This window comes from Salmo salar, chromosome 15, assembly GCF_965601325.2.
Source record: "Salmo salar chromosome 15, fSalSal1, whole genome shotgun sequence".
Taxonomy (NCBI): domain Eukaryota; kingdom Metazoa; phylum Chordata; class Actinopteri; order Salmoniformes; family Salmonidae; genus Salmo; species Salmo salar.
In genome coordinates this window covers 108,015,823-108,030,967 of record NC_138305.1, presented here as the reverse complement: position 1 = coordinate 108,030,967, position 15,145 = coordinate 108,015,823, and the positions used below count along the sequence as shown (strand labels likewise).

The window sequence follows — 15,145 nt, the reverse complement described above, 5'->3', positions numbered from 1 at the left end:
ACCTTGTGAAGATGCTGGAGGAAACAGGGTCAAAAGTATCTATTTCCACATTAAAACGAGTCCTATATCGACATAACCTGAAAGGCTGCTCAGCAAGGAAGAAGCCACCGCTCCAAAACGCCATAAAAAAGCCATGGTTTACAACTGCACATGGGGACAAAGATCGTACTTTTTGGTGAAATGTCCTCTGGTCTGATGAAAAAAAAAATAGAACTGTTTGGCCATAATGACCATCGTTATGTTTGGAGGAAAAAGGGGGAGGCTTGCAAGCTGAAGAACACCATCCCAACCGTGAAGCATGGGGATGGCAGCATCATGTTGTGGGGGTGCTTTGCTGCAGGAGGGACTGGTGTACTTCACAAAATAGATGACGTCATGAGGAAGGAAAATTATGTGGATATATTGAAGCAACATCTCATGACATCAGTCAGGAAGTTAAAGCTTGGTCGCAAATGGGTCTTCCAAATGGACAATGACCCCAAGCATACTTCCAAAGTTGTGGCAAAATGGCTTAAGGACAACAAAGTCAAGGTATTGGAGTGGCCATCACAAAGCCCTGACCTCAATACTATAGAAGATTTGTGGGCAGAACTGAAAAAGCATGTGCGAGCAAGGAGGCCTACAAATCTGACTCAGTTACACCAGCTCTGTCAGGAGGAATGGGCCAAATTTCACCCAACTTATTGTGGGAAGCTTGTGGAAGGCTACCCAAAACGTTTGACCCAAGTTAAACAATTTAAAGGCAATGCTACCAAATACTAATTGAGTGTATATAAACTTCTGACCCACTGGGAATGTGATGAAAGAAATAAAAGCTGAAATAAATAATTCTCTCTACTATTATTCAGACATTTCACATTCTTAAAATAAAGTGGTGATCCTAGCTGACCTAAAACAAGGGAATGTTTACTAGGATTAAATGTCAGGAATTGTAAAAAAAAAACTGAGTTTAAATGTATTTGGCTAAGCTGTATGTAAACTTCCCGACTTCAACTGTACTTATTGCATGTACATACTCTCATTCACCCTTTACATTTGTGTGTATTAGGTAGTTGTTGGGGAATTGTTAGATATTACTGCACAGTGAGAACTACAAGCACAAGCATTTCGACACACTCGCATTAACATCTGCTAACCATGTGTATGTGACAAATACAAATACAATTTGATTTGATGTACAAGCGGAACGAAGCGGGAAACTACAGAGTTTCTAAACCCAGAGGTGCAACATCACAAGACTTCCGGGAACACTTGCGAAACAGACCAGTTGTTAATTTTCTCGAAATCTAAAGTCACGACCTAGATTTCGAGCCAATGTCTTTTTCGTCAAAATCAACTTTATATCGCAAGGAGTGACTTTGATTTTCCTGCCTGGTACATTGCGCAGACACGATGCCGTTTACAAAGTGAACCTGAGTTTTACTAGCCAACATCGCCTTGACATCGCCTACAAGTGTGATCGGGGATTTCTATTGGAGAAGCAGTTTTAGACTTTCTTCATACTGTATTGTCTTTGGTAATACCCTTTATATATACATTTGCACAGAATGTTGGCACCCCCCACTGGCCATATATTGTAGTCCAGCTCTATGGACTAGTTAGTATCGGTACCCCCGGTGCTGAACCGCAGAGGCGTTCCAGAGCAGAGACTGTGTGTAGTTGCAGACCGGTTGTGCCCTAAAGATGGCGCTGTCGATCTATTAGGCAATAGTCAGTTAAGAACAAATTGTTATTTACAATGACGGCCTAGGATCAGTGGGTTAAACTGCCTTGTTCAGGGGCAGAACAACAGATTTTTACCTTGTCAGCTCGGAGATTCAATCTAGCAACCTTTTGGTTACTGGCCCAACGCTCTAACCACTAGGCTACAGCCACCCCTTCAAGTATGCTTGATTCAAGTATGCTTCAAATCACATGTATTGTGCATTGTACATGTCATTGTGCATAAAATCGCAATGCTGTTAGCTAGATTGAATACTTTGTCTTTGGTCTGCATTTAATTTGCCAAGTTGGGTAGAGTGCATGAATAGACCTGAGACCAGGTTATTACCGTCCACCTCCAGCATTAAACGCTGTTGATCTCTCATTCGTTAGTGGTGAAAACATCACTCAGTCATCGTATTTATCTCATCCCTAATTAACAAGTGAGATATTTCACGTTTTGACCCAACCTTTTTTCCCCCCTCCAACCGTCGGCCTAATACATTCAACCTGGCATTGGTTCAAAGAGCCATCAACACACTGTAATGGACACTGTTGTGAGTGGAAGGCCTTGCATTATCATGGTGCCCCCCTCCAGCCCCTCTACTCCAATAGGTCCCAGTCATAAGTTAATGAAGTGGGTAGATAGGCATCAGACAGAGAGAAAAACACATACCATCCTCTGTCTATGGGGATAAAGCCGTTTCAATGTCAGCCAAATGTGCCCAATCACTCCCAAGACCAACACAATGGATTTAGTCATAGTATGACCCAGCATTCCAAATGGGTCACTATTCCCTACATAGTGCCCTACTTTTGACCAGAGGCCCATTACAAATCGGGAATAGGGTCCCATTTGGGACGTATCCGTGGACAAAAATGCAGTACAGTCTTTACACCCCCCCCCCCCCCTCCCTCCTCAGTCTCTGGTTGTTCTCAAGGGTACAAAACTGTTTCCTGTCCATTTTCATCAGCATAAACAGACCTAGGACAGTGTCCCAAAAGTGCCCTGGTCAAAGTAGTGCACTATATAGAAAATAGGGTTCCATTTTGGGACGAGGTCCTACACTTCAACAGCCTCCAAGCCATCATCACGCGTTGTCATTGTGACTGTTGGCTATAGGTCAACTATACTATATAGCGGAAGGACAATTATATTTCAATACGATCCCTTTATTTGTCAATTGTACACAAGGTGCAACCGAAATGTTGACTTCCGCTCTATCCCAACCCCTCTGAAACACACACAAGGTTAGAGATGGGACTGCCACCGCGGGATGTCCGTAGAGCAGCCGTTGTGATGGGTTAAGTGCAATGCTTAAGGGCACAACAGCAGACAGGCATTGACATCTAGGATTCTCACCTGATTTTTTTTCTTCCTGTCAGATGCAGGATTTAAACTGGCAGCCCTCTAGGATTCTGGCAGCAGACTAACTGCTAGGCCATCTAAAACAGAACTGATGCATATGACCATAGCCTTTCCTTCCACAAGGACAGGCCTGGGTCTTTCTAGCCTGGTCCCAGATCTACAAAACAAAAACATGTATGATGTGACAACCCACAGGAGGTTGGTGGCACCTTAATTGTTGAGGACGGGCTCGTGGTAATGGATGCGGCGGAATGGTTTCAAATACATGGTTCCCAGACAGTATTATGAGCCGTCCTCCCCTCAGCAGCCTCCACTGCAATGACCATAGGAGTTGGCAAGACAGCACAAACAGATCTGGCACCAGGCTAGAATAGGGTCTATCCTCAGGCCTTTGTTGTCGTTTTTATAAAACAAATAATCCATTGTTTGTTGACCCCAAAATAAATAAGGGAAACTGAACTGCAACATCAAGAGCACAATGTAGGGACTGTATGTTTTGGTTAGGGCATAAAGGAGAAGGGGTGACTGATCCCCCATGGCACCACATACAGCGTTAGACTGCCCACAGAGGAACACATCCACCAAACCAGAGATACAAAAACTATTCTGTGTGTCTTGTGACAAAACAATAAAGCAATCTTCTTCTTCCTCTTTCCCCCCCCCCTTCACATAACATGTCTAATTGATTAGAGAGACCACAGAATGATCAATAAATCCTATATAGTGCACTACTTTTGACCAGGCCTTGACACATCAGCAAAAAAAAATAAAAAATAAAAAAGGCTTTAATGTTATTTTTCTGCAAAAAGCAATGAATCGCCTAATTAAAGTACATTGTTCAAGACATCTAGCTGACAGGGGGAAAATGACAGCTGTAGCTCAGAGATCAGTCTTCAGTGGATTTATTAGTCTTTATTATGATTTACATTTCAAAAATGTCAGTTTTAAAAAACAAAAAGTAGAAGGAGATATGGCATAGTAGATAGCTATGGATAAGGCACAACTTGACTTTCCTCTTTACCAATGGACCATGTTCAGTGAGAGCCCTTTTCAGAACATAGACGCTTCGTACAGCCAAATTCCACACCATCTTTCAGTAGGTTGTGGCTTTTGTAAACTTCATTGGTAGTAGTGATATGGTGCCATTTTCCAAAACAGTAGATGCAACATTAATTTGATATACAAAGTACATTGTTAAACAATGCTATAAACTCAACGATAACCCGGTATAAAAATAACAATATTAAATTGCACTGTGCAGTGTCTGTTGCTCTAATACAAGAATAGGAAGACACCGATATGTTCGAACAATATAAAATGTTGCCTAGGAAAAACCCTTAAAAATACATCCACATGTGCATCCCAAATGGCACCCTATTCCCTATATAGTGCACAACTTTTGAACAGAGCCCCTACGTACAACTTCACCGCTAGAATGACCTTGGCGATCACCCTTATGGATGGTCCAATGCTAGTGACTGAGCACAGCAAGACATCTCTTCCAAAAAGAAGAAACTACACGCCTGCTTACTGCTTTGATTATCCTCATCGCCTAAAGTGCACGTTGAGTGTGTGGCCTGTCAGGAGAGGCCGTACAACGTGCACACGTCTGCAGAATTTGCGACCCTCCATTGGGGGGGGCCGGGGGGCACTTGTATTAATGAGTGGACTGCAGTACGGAAGCTTGTTTCCACCCCCCCCCCCCCCAACGTCTATTAGACCTGCCCTTTTCACACTACGGTGCTAGCTCTGACGTTCTCCTTTCACACAGCACCAGGCATCTATAGCAGAGGATGTGGAACCAGGCCAGCGGAGTACAGCTCGGCTCAATAGTGTGAAAAGTGTCTCAGACAGTCAGCCAGGGTGCGAGTGTGCTCCGTCCATCCATTCAGACCCAGGGTCAGCAGCCGTCCGGCCAGCCACGACGGCTGGTATTGGGGGTGTCCTCTGGTTGTGAGGGGGTCTCCACATCCAGGCCCAAACCACTGTGGTTGGGTGTATCGGAGGGTATGAAGGAGGCCCCAGACCGGACCCTGCAGGAGCAACAGCAGAGCATGGCGGAGAGACGGGAGCGGATTGGCTGGGTGAACAGGACAAACATGATACAGTTTGCAGCTCCCTGGAAGGTGTTCCCAATTCCCTAGAGAAACAGATTAACCCATTAATGGACGGATGGATATATGACTAAAGGATGAATGTAAAGATGAATGAAGGAAAGAGGGGTTTGGTGGATGGATAGACAGTTAGGTACTGATATTTGTTGCAAAAGGTTCTTATACTGCATACAAGGGTTTCCATTAGGAAAATGTAGTGCTGAACATTTGACCTGCAACATTTTACATTTACATTTAAGTCATTTAGCAGACGCTCTTATCCAGAGCGACTTACAAATTGGTGCATTCACCTTATAATAGCCAGTGGAACAACCACTTTACAATAGTGCATCTAAATCTTTTTAAGGGGGGGGGGGGGGGGTTAGAATTCAAATGTACTGGACATTTTACAGTGCGTAACATGATTAGTGTTCATCCACTGTGCTCTAAATGACAAACATTTAGAACAGATTAACAGAACATGCGAGTCGAAAACGCAACGAATTCTGATGCGCACTTTGAACATGTTAGAATAACTGTCCAATTTAACTTTTCCTCAGCCAACAAGAAGAATAATGAACAGCACAAAAAGAAATGTCAATCTACTTTAATAGAAAACTTTAGGCTACCTAGTCTATTGATCAGCTTGTCGAGAAACAAAATAGTCTATTCCCAAACAGACTCTGGGACAATTGTGGGAAGACGGATCCCTATTTCATACAACCAGTAGGTCAAATAAAAAAAAATTGAAAAAGCAGAGAGTCTGATACAACAGATAACAGTTAGCTTAAAATGTTGATAAACTATTATTTATTCACATTATAAGAGGAGCAATACGCGAATGTTTGTTCCATAATGCAATTCGCGGGAAAAGCACCGTTGTCAAAAGGGCACACTGCAAATGCAAGCGGTTTCATGTGACAAAGATGAAAACATCCGTTAAAAATGAAGATGAGATCTACTAAGCTACTTTAAAGCAAGGTAAGACGTGCCTCTTAATATGTATTCAAATGTTGAGGTTTCAAACGATTAAGTATATGTTTATGACAAAATGCATACCGCCTCCGGCTCATTGCAAAGTGGTGTGTCGCGCTGATGAAGCCTGCCTTCCGTTGTAGTTTGATGCCGCGTTCAAAACAATTGGGAACTCGGAAATCTCAGACTTCAGTTACTCGGAATTCCAACTCGGGAAGTCAAGCCTCTTTCGAGAGCTCCAACTTTCCGACCAGAAGATCACTGATGTCATGATTTGACCTCGTATTTTTCGAGTTCCCAGTTGTCTTGAAAGCACCATAAGATGCTGTAGCAGCAGCTCTTGCGCTGTCTGATAGACTTTCCACTCAAAGGTCATCTATCTGTATGCTGTGCACGTGTGATGAATAAGATCCATAACGAATATACTGCACAAACGTCCATTTAATGCCACTATATTTTGCTAATGAACCTACAGACCGATAAGCAGTCTAATGTATTTTCATCAATGAAGAGGCTACAAAACATTATTTCACAATGGGATTGTTTCTTCTTCTCCTGGACAACTGGGCCGGTGCCAATTTTATTTATTGGCTTTTCTAAATCGGACAAATGTCTGCTATTACCCGCTAACGGAAACCCTACTGCACACATGCTGCGGCAGGTTTTGACAATCATTGGTGAGGATAGAACAGGAGTCCTGGAGATGTACCAACACAAACTCACATGTAGAGTGACGAGCACAGGGTTCTGCCTGGCGGGGGAGTCAGCCAGCATCAGCAGGAAACGCACGGTACTCCAGATACGCAGGGCGATGAAGATGATGGGGATAAGGGTCAACTTCCTGTCGGCCATATTGGAAAGGGACTGGGACAGAGGACTGTAGGCCAGGATGGGCCGGTACTCAGACAGAGCCGCATGCTGGACAACAGAGAGAAAACAGGAATATTTATCAAGTGGATAAATGTGCTTGAGACCTGCCATGGAAAATGTCTGTGATAGTTTACACCGGAATTAGTCAAGTCTACACCGGAAACCGGAATTAGTAAAGTCTACACCGGAATTAGTAAAGTCTACACCGGAATTAGTAAAGTCTACACCGGAATTAGTAAAGTCTACACCGGAATTAGTAAAGTCTACACCGGAATTAGTAAAGTCTACACTGGAATTAGTAAAGTCTACACTGGAATTAGTAAAGCCACCTCGAGAACTCTGGGAAATCAATGTAAAACCGCAGTGATATCATTACATGCGTTCCTCCCCAGTTATACTTATCAATAGTAGTGGGGTATAGATTGTAACAGATCCTCACTGCTCTGTGGATGTGCTTCTTGATGAGGACGTAGAGGACAGGGAGGGTGAGATAGGCCAGGAACTCCCATATCTTCCCAGTGAGCAGCATCCACAGGACATGGTCTGGAGCCTGGATCCTCACCCAGCACCAGCCCACAGACACCTCCGATGCATCGTAGCCAATACGGCCCAGAGCCAGAGCTGCTATTGTGATACCGAGAGGGATGCCCCAGCTGGGTGGGTGGGGGGGGAAGAGAGATGGAGGAAGAGGAGGAAGATGAGCAGGAAGAATGAATTCATGAACATATAATTGTGAACCTCCTGACTAGCTTGCCAGCCGTACACTTCCTCTAAAGTCTGGTGATCATTATGTGCAACTATGTCATGCTACCAAGGAAAGCTCGCTATATTGCTACATGTTGAAGGAGCAACCCCAAATCTGCAACTCACTTCCTGCAAAGTCACACTAGTCACATATAGTGTAACATTCCAGTAGCCTGTATGTAAACTGAATTGATTTCAACATTGTTTAACTATACGAAACAGAACCACTCAGTGTGGCCCCGTGTGGCTCAGTTGGTAGAGCATGGTGTTTGCAACGCCAGGGTTGTGGGTTCGATTCACACGGGGGACCAGTACGGAGAAAAAAAAATTCAAAAAGAAATGTATGAAATGTATGTATTCACTTACTGTAAGTCGCTCTGGATAAGAGCGTCTGCTAAATTACTAAAATGTAAAAATGGATCAAGGCTAACATTTCAGCATGCTGCCCCTTTAAATTTTGAGCCTTAAAACCCAAGATGAGATGTTGGCCGTGTTCGAGAGAATCAAATCCATGATGCATTGGGGGTAAATGGTAACTGATCTAAAAATAATAAGTGAGCAGTTAAATATGACACAAGGTGATTTGTAGAGCAGTCAGTCGGTAGTCACCTGCACTGTCGTCAGCTCAACAAGCCCATTGCGTCACTTGTGACACTGAAGCGCAGATCAGCAGTTCTGGGGAGAGCATGACGCCCTGCGTGTTCAGGTAATCTTCCACTCACTGAGGGGCCAACATCTTCAATTCACTCTTAACATTTCATGACTCATTATAGAATTGAAGAATATTTCTGGACTCATTCCTTTCAGGTACCCCATTCCATATATAGGACACTACTGTTGACCAGGGCATTATATACACAGGGCATTAAAAAGTATTCAGACCCCTTGACATTTTCCACATTGTTACACAACAGCCTTATTCTAAAACGGATTACAACCCCCCCCCACCATCAATCTAAACACAATACCCCATAAATGACAAAGCAAAAACAGGTTGAGAAATTTTAGCAAATTAATAAATACAAAAATGATCTTATTTCCCCCCCCCCAGTGATCCCACTCTGGAATGTATATGCTCGTAGAGTATATTATGTTAAACAATATATTGAACAATTTACAAAATGAAAAATAGTTCAATATTCATGTATCATTTTTCAATATTTATAAATTAAATGTAGAAAAAAAATGTTTTCAAATTCAAAATACTACTCATATTAGAGAGGAAGTGGTAAACCTTCATATGACACATTTTTGCTTTGTAACACATACAGACGAAACATTACAGAGTCTTAAAGGAGGCATGGGTAAGGCCAAAATTTCATAAATACAGTGCATTCAGCAAGTACATCCTCGAGTCTTATTGGGTATGAGGCTACACGCTTGGCACACCTGTATTTAGGGAGTTTCTCCCATTCTTCTCTGCAGATCCTCTCAAGCTCTGTCAGGTTAGAGGGGACCTGCACAGATATTTTCAGGTCTCCAGAGATGTTAGATCGGGTTCAAGTCCGGGCTCAGGCTGGGCCCCTCACGGACATTCATAGACTTGTCCCGAAGCCACTCCTGTGTTGTCTTGGCTGTGTGCTTGGGGTCGTTGTCCTGTTGGAAGGTGAACCTTCACCCCCAGTCTGAGGTCCTGAGCAGGTTTTCATCAAGGATCTCTGTGTACTTTGCTCCGTTCATCTTTCCCTCGATCCTGACTAGTCTCCCAGTTCCGTCCGTTGAAAAACATCCCCACAGCATGATGCTGCCACCACCATGCTTCACCGTAGGGATGGTGCCAGGTTTCCTCCAGATGTGACACTTGGCATTCAGGCCAAAGTATTCAATCTTGGTTTCATCAGACCAGAGAATCTTGTTTCTCATGGTCTGAGAGTCCTTTAGGTGCCATTTGGCAAACTCCAAACGGGCTTTCATGTGCCTTTTACTGAGGAGTGGCTTTCGTCTGGCCATTCTACCATAAAGGCCTGATAGGTGGAGTGCTGCAGAGATGGTTGTCCTTCTGGAAGGTTCTCCCATCTCCAGAGGAACATCGGGTTCTTGGTCACCTCTGTGACCAAGGCCCTTCTCCCCCAATTGCTCAGTTTAGCCGGGCGGCCAGCTCTAGGAAGAGTCTCGGTGGTTCCAAACTTCTTCCATTTAAGAATGATGGAGGCCACTGTGTTCTTGAGGACATTCAATGCTGCAGACATTTTTTGGTAACCTTCCCCAGATCTGTGCCTCAACACAATCCTGTCTCAGAGCTCTACGGACAATTCCTTCGACCTCATGTCTTGGTTTTTGCTCTGACATGCACTGTCAACTGTGGGACCTTAAATAGACAGGTGTGTGCCTTTCCAAATCATGTCCAATCAATTTAATTTACCACAGGTGGACTCCAATTTTTTGTTATTTAAACCTTTATTTAACTAGGCAAGTCAGTTAAGAACAAATTCTTATTTAGAACAAATTCTTATTTACAATGACGGCCTACCAAAAGGCCTCCTGCGGAGACGGAGGCTGGGATTATATATAAATAAATAAATAAATGACAAAACACACATCACAACGAGAGGAACCACAACATAAAGAGACCTAAGACAACAACATAGCAAGGCAGCAACACATGACAACACAACATGGTAGCAACACAAAACAGGGTACAAACATTATTGGGCACAGACAACGGCACAAAGGGAAAGAAGGTAGAGACAACACCAATCAAGTTGTAGAAACATCTCAAGGATGATCAATGGAAACAGGATGCACCTGAGCTCTATTTCGAGTCTCATAGCAAAGGGTCTGAATACTTATGTAAATAAGGATTTTAAAAAAACCGTTTTGCTTCATCATTATGGGGTATTGTGTGTAGATGGATGAGGGGAAAAATAACAATTGAATCCATTTTAGAATAAGGCTGTAACGTAACAAAATGTGAAAAAAGGGAAGGGGTCTGAATGCGCTGTAGGGAATGGAGTGCCATTCAGTTGGTAGAGCATGGTGTTTGCAACGCCAGCATGGTGTTTGCAACGCCCGGGTTGTGGGTTCGATTCCCACGGGGGGCCAGAAATGTATGCATTCACTACTGTAAGTCGCTCTGGATAAGAGCGTCTGCTAAATGACTAAAATGTAAAAAATGTAAAATGGGACACAGCTGAAGGGACAGAAACCTCAATCGACTGGATTGCTGCTCCCTTTTGAGCTGGTTTATATAAAAAGTGTACTGGGATCAAAACTTGGTTCAAATACTAATCAACATCTTACAAATAATTTCAGCGTTTGCTCTGGTCTGTCTAGAGTGCAGGATGGGGGGTTGCACTTTTGCAACTATTCTATTGCTTCCATTGCAGCAGGCAAGCTCAATCAAGGCCAGATAAAGTACTACAAATGATTTCATATAGTACTGGAACCAAAGTCTGACTTGGCATCTATAATCACATATACAGTTGAAGTGGGATGTTTACATACACTTAGGTTGGAGTCATTAAAACTCGTTTTTCAACCACTCCACAAATTTCTTGATAAACTATAGTTTTGGCAAGTCGGTTAGGACATCTACTTTGTTCATGACACAATTAATTCTTCCAACAATTGTTTCCAGACCGATATTTCACTGTATCACAATTCCAGTGGGTCAGAAGTTTACATACACTAAGTTGACTGTGCCTTTAAACAGCTCGGAAAATTCCAGAAAACTTCATCATGGCTTTAGAAGCTACTGATAGGCTAATTGACATCATTTGTGTCAATTGGAGGTGTACCTGTGGATGTATTCCAAGGGCTACCTTCAAATTCAGTGCCTCTTTGCTTGACATCATGGGCAAATCTAAAGAAATCAGCCAAGACCTCAGAAAAAAATTGTTGACCTCCACAAGTCTGGTTCATCCTTGGGAGCAATTTCCAAACGCCTGAAGGTACCACGTTCATCTGTACAAACATTAGTACGCAAGTATAAACACCATGGGACCACGCAGCCGTCAAACCGCTCAGGAAGGAAACGTGTTCTGTCTCCAAGAGATGAACGTACTTTGGTGCGAAAAGTGCAAATCAATCCCAGAACAGCTACAAAGGACCTTGTGAAGATGCTGGAGGAAACAGGGTCAAAAGTATCCACAGTAAAACAAGTCCTATATCGACATAACCTGAAAGGCTGCTCAGCAAGGAAGAAGCCAGACTAAGGTTTGCAACTGCACATGGGGACAAAGATCGTACTATTGGGAGAAATGTCCTCTGGTCTGATGAAACATAAATAGAACTGTTTGGCCATAATGACCATCGTTATGTTTGGAGGAAAAAGGGGGATGCTTACAAGCTGAAGAACACCATCCCAACCGTGAAGCACGAGGGTGGCAGCATCATGTTGTGGGGGTGCTTTGCTGCAGGAGGGACTGGTGCACTTCACAAAATAGATGGCATCATGAGAAAGAAAATGATGTGGATATATTGAAGCAACATCTCAAGACATCAGTCAGGAAGTTAAAGCTTGGTCGCAAATGTGTCTTCCAAATGGACAATGACCTCAACCATACTTACAAAGTTGTGGCAAAATGGCTTAAGGACAACAAAGTCAAGGTATTGGAGTGGCCATCACAAAGCCCTGACATCAATCCCATAGAAAATGGGTGGGCAGAACTGAAAAAGCATGTGCGAGCAAGGAGGCCTACAAACCGGACTCAGTTACACCAGCTCTGTCAGGAGGAATGGGACAAAATACACCCAACTTATTGTGGGAAGCTTGTGGAAGGCTACCCGAACCGTTTGACCCAAGTTAAACAATTTAAAGGCAATGCTATCAAATACTAATTGAGTGTATGTAAACTTCTGACCCACTGGGAATGTTATGAAAGTAATAAAATCTGAAATAAAAATCACTCTACTATTATTCTGACATTTCACATTCTTAAAATAAAGTGGTGATCCTAAACTGATCTAAGACAAGGAATTTTTACTCTGATTAAATGTCAGGAATTGTGAAAAACTGAGTTTAAAATGTATTTGGCTGAGGTGTACGTAAACTTCCGACTTCAACTGTACGTTTGTTATTATTCATGTACTATGAATGGCCTTGTTGTGTAAAATGGTTCTGTTGTGCGAGGTTCAATAGAAAAGGGATCACTGAAGAATTCATTATAGAACACAACACACATTGTGACAAGGCATCTCCATTGCCTGGGCTCTGGGGTGGAGAAAGGGTTTTGATGTTATATACAAAAAAAATGATAAACTGGGTGGGTCGAGCCCTGACAGCCGTGGTATATCAGATCGTATATGACAGGTATGACCAAATATATATTTTTACTGCTCTAATTATATTGGTAACCAGTTTATAATAGCAATAAGGCACCTAGGGTGGGGGTTTGTGGTATATGGCCAATATACCCAGGTATTCCGCATTGCGTCGGGCCTAAGAACAGCCCTTAGCCGAGGTATATTGGCCATATACCACACCTCCTCAGGCCTTATTGCTTAAATAGCAACTCAGTGAAGAATTGTCCAAAAGGCAGACTATCCTTTCTGTATTGTTTATCAATAAGAAACCTACCATGTGTTTCTGTGGTGTCTATTCAACTCTACTCTATTTCACTGGACTGGATGTAAGGTGTACTGCAAAACATGCTCTAATGTGTCATTTGGTATTAATTGACCATTAATTGAGTTAATTCGGTGTTAATTTAGCCTAATTGAGTAAACAGGACACAATAGGTGTGCAGGTGTTTCAGGTGTAGCCCCAAAGATGCTCAGAGTCTCATTTCCATAAGGTTTGAAATAGTATCAATAGTTTACACTACAGTACGTAGTACAATGTATAATACGTCTACCATATGTACAATACCAGGTGACAGAATTTATATGCCGCGTTCACATACTGGTCCCGAACTAGAAAACTGGGAAATGTCTGACTTGCTGATTCCTTGAACGCAGCACGTTCATAACTACAACCAGTTAGAAGGTTGGAAATGTCAGTTTCATAGTTGCGACTAGCATGTGAACGCAGAATTAATACCAAGTTACATGGTGAAATAGCCTAAAACGTCAGAAGTGCTGAAATTCCCAGGTATTGGAAGGTAATATATTCCTCATGAATATTCATAAAACGCGTCATACTAGAGTAGAGAAACAACATAGCTGGATCAGGTGACTCTTGGCCTTGATATTTCACAGACTCTATCCCAAACTCAAATCTAATCAATCAAAAACATTTCACAGTTTATACAACTGTTATTATTATGATATGAAAATGAATCAAGCGCACGTACCCACCTGATAACGTGAAAACATAACACGAAGCTGTCAGCTTGTCTTTGATTCGACTTGACGATTAAAATGTACAGATATATAGCGATAGCGACAGTCCAGAAAAACGAACTTGTGTTGGCGAAAGTAGATATCGCTCCTTGAACGACGCAATCCACAGAGTTTGATTCAAAGACACTCCAAACTCCGTATGCGTACGAGCCCGCAGACAAAAAGTCAGCCACGGACAAGTAGACCAGAAGTGTTCTCGGCGTTGTTCTCAAATCTGGCCAAATGATGTACGTACAGATAATAAGTAAAGAGCCCAAAAAAGACAGGGCACACGAAATCAAAATAACTATCTGTTCTGAAATATACACAACAGTCTGATTATCAACGGCCATGATATCCAAAACTACTGGGCGCTAGGTCAATCTACACTCACTAACAAGGCACGAATAGTTTCCCAGCATTCCAATATAAACTTATTCCATCAACGAATACGTCTAGTTGCTTGGGTGAACAAGTCACCGCGTCAAAGGATCCTGAAAACTGTAGTGTAACCCAGGTAGTTGTAAAGTTCATGTGTGTGTCGTGAACAACATTAGCGTGAGCACATTCGTGGAATCGGCGGGTTGCCTTCAAAATAAAAGTCCCCCATCGAAACATGCAAACGGATCCAAATGTGTAATCACAACAAAATTGAACTATATAGGCTATTACCAAACTGAGATACACCCCAGGTGTACGCGCAATGCCGTCGGGGGTAAGCCAAATAAAAATGTGATTCACATTTTCAAACAGTTCATTTAGATTTTCCAACGGGGCTGTACATTTGGGTGATGAAAAGGCCAAGAAAAACTATACGGACAATGCCTTCATCAAACAACATTGTTTCACGACGAGTCAGTGACATGGCAGGAGATGTTTTGAAACAATTACTGCTTCACATACAAGCCAGTGAATTCTATGCGTCACAGCTGGATGAGTCAACAGACGTGGGTGGCAGGCCTGGCACAGCTCCTGGTATATGTCCGTTACGTTTATGGGGGGTCAATTAAGGAAGGCATCCTCTTCTGCAAACCACTGGAAACAGGACAATAGGAGAGGATATTTTTTAAGTACTGGACAGCTTTGTGACATCAAATGGACTTTGGTGGTCAAGATGTGTTGGTATCTGTAC

The 15,145-nt window shown here is 42.7% G+C and overlaps 1 protein-coding gene across 1 annotated transcript; it reads right to left on the bottom strand.

The window, feature by feature from the left end:
• Positions 1–3,956: 3,956 nt before the first annotated feature.
• gpr157 (G protein-coupled receptor 157) lies at positions 3,957–14,542 on the bottom strand. The gene is made up of 4 exons (XM_014147474.3): positions 13,990–14,542; positions 7,448–7,661; positions 6,862–7,056; positions 3,957–5,210 (listed from the first exon to the last, which is right to left on the bottom strand). Exons 1-4 carry the CDS (start codon positions 14,364–14,366, stop codon positions 4,971–4,973), a joined length of 1,026 nt encoding a protein of 341 aa, XP_014002949.3. The 5' UTR covers positions 14,367–14,542; the 3' UTR covers positions 3,957–4,970.
• Positions 14,543–15,145: the final 603 nt, after the last annotated feature.